General features: G+C 42.3%; 1 protein-coding gene across 1 annotated transcript in view; it reads left to right on the top strand.

The window, feature by feature from the left end:
* Nucleotides 1–554: 554 nt before the first annotated feature.
* kcnj3a (potassium inwardly rectifying channel subfamily J member 3a) overlaps nt 555–7,584 on the top strand; it is a gene marked incomplete at both ends in the record, with an annotated part of 51,157 nt that continues 44,127 nt past the window's right edge. Inside the window, 2 exons of the mRNA XM_083641328.1 lie at nt 555–1,232; nt 2,574–2,790. Of these exons, the coding sequence (XP_083497454.1) occupies nt 555–1,232; nt 2,574–2,790 (895 nt within the window). The remainder of the gene's footprint in view (nt 1,233–2,573; nt 2,791–7,584) is intronic.

Genomic DNA, 7,584 nt, shown 5'->3' with positions numbered 1-7,584 from the left:
CTGACCGAATCCTCTCCAACACCATCACATCGGTTGGAAGTGCGCGCAGATCCGTTTCAACGAGGAAACCGTTTCCAACCATTAATTACGCAGAGATATTGGTGTTTTATGGGCCACTGAAGAATTTTCATCTTTCGGATGAACGTTTACTATTTGAGGACAACAAATCTGCAGTGCTGCAACCTGCACGGGCGATGAGTAACGTTTATCCACGACGCACCAAATGATACAACTGTAAAACCTGGACTGCGACTGGCGCGTTTGGATACCTTATCCTGTGCGTCGCCTATTTTTTTTCATATGGCTCTTCTCCTCGGCGTTTGTAAATGACTCGTAAATTATTGACATTTCATGGCTGTGGACTGTAGCAACAGTGGTGTGTGGAGAACGTGGACGGTGCATGACTAGTTTAGGGCGAAGACAGCGCACTTTTTTCTCGTCTTATTTCCAATTAGGAGGCATATTGCGCACGGGCACTGAGGACTGCAGCAACTATACAGCCGAGACTTTCCCATCGAATCCTTTCTTATTTCTTTCGCTGCTGTCATCGTAGTATGTCTGCACTTCGAAAGAAATTTGGGGACGATTATCAGGTAGTGACCACCTCATCTAGCGGGTCTGGATTCAACCAGCCTCCCCCAGAGAAAAAGAAGAAGAGGCAACGCTTCGTGGACAAGAACGGTCGATGTAACGTTCAGCATGGAAACCTGAGTGGAGAGACCAGCAGATACCTCTCGGACTTATTCACAACACTGGTCGATTTGAAATGGCGCTGGAATCTATTCATTTTCATCTTAACCTACACAGTCGCATGGCTTTTCATGGCCTCTATGTGGTGGATCATTGCATACATCAGAGGAGACCTCTACAGAACCCACGATGACAAGTATACTCCGTGTGTGGCCAATGTCTATAACTTTCCCTCAGCGTTTTTGTTCTTCATAGAGACTGAGGCCACCATAGGATATGGTTACAGATACATCACAGACAAATGTCCAGAGGGGATCATTCTCTTTCTTTTCCAGTCGATCCTCGGATCGATCGTCGATGCCTTTTTGATCGGCTGCATGTTCATCAAGATGTCTCAGCCCAAAAAAAGGGCCGAGACGTTGATGTTCAGTGAACATGCGGCTATTTCTATGCGAGATGGGAAACTAACTCTCATGTTCAGGGTCGGCAACCTGCGTAATAGCCATATGGTCTCCGCACAGATCCGCTGCAAATTGCTGAAAGTAAGTGCGACTACTTGGTGGCTGCGCATTTTTGTTCTTTTTCTTTTTTAATGTTTTATTATGCCCCAGTCCAATCAAATGCATGGTTTAGATATATATCTACACACACACACACTCTCTCTCTCTCTCACACACACACACAGACAGACAGACAGACAGACAGACAGACAGACAGACAGACAGACAGACAGACAGACAGACAGACAGACACACACACACACACACACACACACACACACACACACACACACACACACACACACACACACACACACACACACAGGTTAAGCATTTACTCCTCTGCATTATGACATTAACAAGCATCATCATGCCCATGTCCACTTGTAGACCTATACTGTACAGTGTATGGATACACATGATGACCATAATCACCCATTGGACCATTCTTTGTGTAGGCTAATTGATGTGCCATAGCAGGGAAGGCCTGTTATTTTCACCAGACAGACACAATCCCCCCAATTACACTTTTTGACTCTATTTGTGTCTCATTGAGGAGGAGAAAAAAAATCCACCACCATGTTTGCAAAAATGCCCTTAACACGACAAAATGTCCATGTCTGTATTCAGTGAGTGAGGTCTTGGAGTATTGTTTCCATTTACTCATTTTTGCACCTGATTGAACAATTTGAATTACAAAGTGTGGAGGGAGTTTGTGTTGCCTCCAGGCTACAACTTGGTTTTCTCACCAGTGGAGTTCCCTCTGCTGTCTATATCTCCTGGCTTTGCAAAAATCTATACAAATCCTATAATAAATGGTGGACTCATACAAATGTCCCTTCAAAACTATACATTTCATAATCCTATAATAGTCTAAGAGTAATACAATAACAGAAGATGTGCTAAGTGCTATAAGATCACTATGAAATGGAGTGCCACAGATCAACTGGAAGCAATATCAAGTCATACTGTGATAATATTGTTTTTCTCAAAACAAGTGGAACAACTCTGCCAGAGGTTTGAGTTCATTCCACTGTCTTAACACAGCTCACAATAAGGCAGATCGCTCTCCTCGTAGGCTATACAAAAGGTCACTTGATTCAACACAATTCATGAAATAAGTTGATTTTGCTTCTCTTGATTTTTTTTTTAAGACTAAATGGTGATTTGGTGACTTGTTGAGATGGATATTTCTGAGTCCCTTTAGGAATATTATAAGAAAAGTACAGTGATTTCTTTGACCGGGTGATGATTGATTGCTCTGATTGCTGCTTACAAAATGTGAATAGCTGTCACAAAGGCTCACTTGGTAGCTGTAGTCGGACCCTTCTCCCCTCTTCCTCCCCCCACCAATCATCTCTCTCTCTCTGTACGCTTCCATAGTCTCGCCAGACGCCCGAAGGCGAGTTTCTTCCGCTGGATCAGTTGGAGTTGGACGTGGGTTTCAGTACTGGGGCAGACCAGCTCTTTCTCGTCTCACCACTCACTATCTGCCATGTGATTGACACCAAAAGCCCCTTCTACGAACTCTCCCAGAGATCCATGCAAACAGATCAGTTTGAAATTGTGGTGATACTAGAAGGAATAGTAGAGACCACAGGTGAGTAACCACAAACATGCCTGTTTAGAGGCCTGCACTTGTGAAAATGAGGGTCCATTAGTCCATACATGCACTATTATACCCCGTTCACACCAAGGGTCCCCAGGTTATTCCCAGGTTGATCTTGGCTCTGAAAGGGTTAACCCGGGTTGCCTGACCACCCCTCGAGGTGGGACAGACCAGGGTTGATTTCAGTATGAATGGCACCACACCCAGGGACGCTGGAACTCTTTTTAAGTAGGGGTGCTGCAAGGAAGAGACTCCCGGTGCCTATTTAACTTGGAATGTAAATTCACTCCCTATTTAACTCAGACTGTAAATTCAATGTAAATCCATATTTAATGCCTAATGAACACTCCTCCACTCATGTATATATATTATATTATATAGGATTGCACTTGCAATGTTGCGATTGTCTTTTAGTTATTTTTCCTATACTTCTTTATCTCTGAATATTGATGTGACCGCTACGCTGCATAAGACAAATTCCTCATATATGTAATTTACATATTGTGGCAATAAGAGTGATTCTGATTCTGAAGTAGTGTTCATTTCGTCGACGAAAACTATGACGAAAAATGTTCGTCGAGTACCTTTGTCCCCAAGACTAAGATGAGACTAAAATGCTCAGACTTTTAAGTTTATTTGACTAAGACAAGACTAAAATACTCTTTAGTCTTTTCGTCGACTAAAACTTGACTAAACAACAGCCCAGCCAATCAGGTTTTACCATAGGAATTCCTACGGTACTATGCTTATTGTTATGCATCTCTCCCGGGTTTTGACCCAGGTCCTTTCTGAATTGTCTGTCATGACTAGGGATTAACCTGTGTTGACTGACTTGGTGTGAATTGACAAAAGGTTTGGACATGGGTCAAGTAGCTAACCCTGGTTAGGAAAGTGCTATTCCACAGTATTTTGTGCAGGCTACAGGTGTGCTGGCTACAGGTGTGCCAGGCTACAGGTGCAGTAGCTGTGGATATATTGTAGTTATTGTCTTTCAAATGTTTGGAGCTGCTGGATATCTATTTATACACAGAATCTGATGAGTAGAATGTAAGTGGCCGTTTTGTAGGCGTTAATAGCCGGCATCTAAATGGGTTCTTTCTTGATGCCTTGTTGATTGCATTTTATTGATTTTCCTTTCTCTCTGGGAAACGTGCTTGATAACATATGGCAGTGCTTAGCATGTATAAATCATACACCATTAGTTTTGTGTTGCAGGCATTTAATTAATGTGTTAGTGGGTTTGGGCCAGAAGAGGCTAGTTTAGAGATAATCAAGAGAGATAATTTTATTTTTCCAGAAAGGCTTCGCTGCGTAGTCTAAGTGCTTGACCACTTCACAACTCCAGTAAGCCAATGTTAGGCTGTATTTTTCCCTCATCTGAAACAAATTCTATTAAGCTGTATTTGTGCCTCCACAGCACTGACGTTATGGCTATTCTCTGAGGGTAGAATCACTTGCTCTCTGCAGTCCTTTTGGAGCTCGGGAGTTCCATTTCCACAGGATGACTAATGCCCCTTGTGAACGTCTGTAGTGTGATCGCGGAGCAGCTATTTCTGAATTCAAACGCTTATTTGACACAGGTGAAAATACCATGGGGAGAAGTCCTTCAATGTTATGGGATTAACAGAAGAGCAGTAGTAGTACAGTCAGCTGATTCAGAGAAAGCCGTGTATGGAGCTGTGGCAGGAAGGCTCACAGGTCTATACTGCTGTAGACTACACCTAGCAAAGACAATACATTCCTTATAGACAGGTCTATACTGCTGTAGACTACACCTAGCAAAGACAATACATTCCTTATAGACAGGTCTATACTGCTGTAGACTACACCTAGCAAAGACAATACATTCCTTATAGACAGGTCTATACTGCTGTAGACTACACCTAGCAAAGACAATACATTCCTTATAGACAGGTCTATACTGCTGTAGACTACACCTAGCAAAGACAATACATTCCTTATAGACAGGTCTATACTGCTGTAGACTACACCTAGCAAAGACAATACATTCCTTATAGACAGGTCTATCTATACTGCTGTAGACTACACCTAGCAAAGACAATACATTCCTTATAGACAGGTCTATACTGCTGTAGACTACACCTAGCAAAGACAATACATTCCTTATAGACAGGTCTATACTGCTGTAGACTACACCTAGCAAAGACAATACATTCCTTATAGACAGGTCTATACTGCTGTAGACTACACCTAGCAAAGACAATACATTCCTTATAGACAGGTCTATCTATACTGCTGTAGACTACACCTAGCAAAGACAATACATTCCTTATAGACAGGTCTATACTGCTGTAGACTACACCTAGCAAAGACAATACATTCCTTATAGACAGGTCTATACTGCTGTAGACTACACCTAGCAAAGACAATACATTCCTTATAGACAGGTCTATACTGCTGTAGACTACACCTAGCAAAGACAATACATTCCTTATAGACAGGTCTATCTATACTGCTGTAGACTACACCTAGCAAAGACAATACATTCCTTATAGACAGGTCTATACTGCTGTAGACTACACCTAGCAAAGACAATACATTCCTTATAGGCAGGTCTATACTGCTGTAGACTACACCTAGCAAAGACAATACATTCCTTATAGACAGGTCTATACTGCTGTAGACTACACCTAGCAAAGACAATACATTCCTTATAGACAGGTCTATACTGCTGTAGACTACACCTAGCAAATACATAGCCTATATGGATTATAGTACAGAGCCATAGTTCAGTTTGAGCAATGATAGACATGCCCATCAAAAGTTGGCTTGCCACACACTAAACCACCTCACAGACTGATTTTCTTTCTTTCTTTCTTTCTTTCTTTCTTTCTTTCTTTCTTTCTTTCTTTCTTTCTTTCTTTCTTTCAGTGATGCACAATGTCCTGTTCCTTCAGGATTTAATTTACAATATTTATGTAACAATCAATAGATAAGTAGGCTAATGTATATAAAATCTGAAAAGTTATTATAAGAGTAATTTGTGTGGCAAATTATCAGAATCAGAATCATTATCAGAAAAACCTTTTAATGCCTTAATATTGACATTAGCATGGAGCCAGGGGTGTCTGCCTCACGGTAAGCCTAGCACTGGCAATAGGATTATCTTTCGGAGTCTGGTAAAGACAAATCGAAAGTGCATGATTAAAATGATATATTGCTAGAAAGGTCAGAAATTATACTTGATGTTTACACATTCAAACTAGTTGGAAACATTACATGGTTGTTTATAACAGTAACTGAAGTTGTCCGAGTTAGGACAATAGCAGCAAAAGTGTCCAACTCTGGACAAAGTGACATTAATTGCTGTTGTTATTGACTTTGCTTACATGCAACAGGGGTGTTTGTGAATATGTAGGCCTACGCATAGACACTATATATATCTGGACGTAGCTACCATGACACCACCCATTGGTTTTTGGACCCGCGTTTTGAAGCCTCGAAGTTGGCTTTTTTTCACAGTCACCATCTTGGTTTTTCGGAGACAGAAGTGACCTGTATAGGTTGAGGCCACGTCTCGTCATAGACGCTGGTTTAGCTGGCTCAGCCTGGCTGGGGGCGTGGTCAGGGTGGGGTAAAAAAACCCGTTCTATCCATTCAGTAAAGTTAGAATTTAGCTGATAGCCCAGCCCAGGCAGACACGATCAGGGATTTAACCACCGCAGTAAACGCACATCTGAGCAGACGTCTTGTGTTCTGCTCTAGAACCCCCAAACCTGTAGTTTAGAGCCGCAGCACCGTCTTTTGGTGAGTCAGCCCATGAGATATATGGGCGGTTTTACCCCACTCGCGCGCCAGCCGTTTAACATTTTGTGGGCGCTCCCAGACATGCGGACTGTCTCTATTTGGACGAGAACAGCTGCAGTGCGGTCTGCTATTGGTCTGTTATGATCTGCAAGCTGTGGAATCAGTGGACAGGCGACCTGTCAATCACGCCCCAAAACATAGTCTTTTTTATCGTCTATTTTACTCGAATTGGGAGCATAATTGACTAAATGAACATCATGCTGTAGTGAAGAAGACTTGAAACTGGTGATTGAGGCCATAAACTCATTAGGAAAGTGTTTACAGGGGCCATAAATCAAGTGAGAAGTACAGGCATTTTCCCATTCACTTCCATGTAACTGGACTTTTGCCGTTCGAAAGAATGCAGATTTAAGTTACTTCCGCATTGGCCTCACAAATGGAGCTCCCAGTTAGCCCACTGGGCCAACGCTACTAACCTGACGCTGCCATATGGATGTAAGTTGGTTCACATTTCACAACCAAGTGAATTTGTGGAACAATGCCGCCCCCATCTGGCGGAGTCAGGCTACGACGCTACAGTACCAAACTAAACTGAAGAACTACCGTCAAGCAAACAAACCACGAGGCTACTTCCCTTGTAGCCAACTATAGTGGAGTCTCAGGTTAGATTTAGGGATGGAACAATAACCAGTTTGAATGATAACCGTGGTAAAATTCCTGACGATAACGGTACAGTTTCTTTATCATTTTCATTAAAACCGTGGTACCGTGATTACCGTGTTACTGTGATTAGTACTTTGAAAAATATGGTAAATACTGTCCATCATTAACCAAAGTTGGCAACGGTCTCCCAGATGCCGGCGTGCAGCCTTGGAGAAATGATTTCTGTGAGTGCATCAATCCTTTTTGGGTCTGAGTTTTCAATATCAAACTTGGTGAATGAAAAAGCAGTGTCCGCACACTCAAATCTGTGCAAATATCTTGTTTATTGCAAGCTTTCTGACCTTCAGGCATAAC

The sequence above is a fragment of the Poromitra crassiceps genome (assembly GCF_964638095.1).
Source record: "Poromitra crassiceps genome assembly, chromosome: 8".
NCBI classification, from domain to species: domain Eukaryota; kingdom Metazoa; phylum Chordata; class Actinopteri; order Beryciformes; family Melamphaidae; genus Poromitra; species Poromitra crassiceps.
The sequence above is the reverse complement of the archived record's forward strand: the minus strand, read 5'-3'. Positions and strand labels throughout refer to the sequence as shown.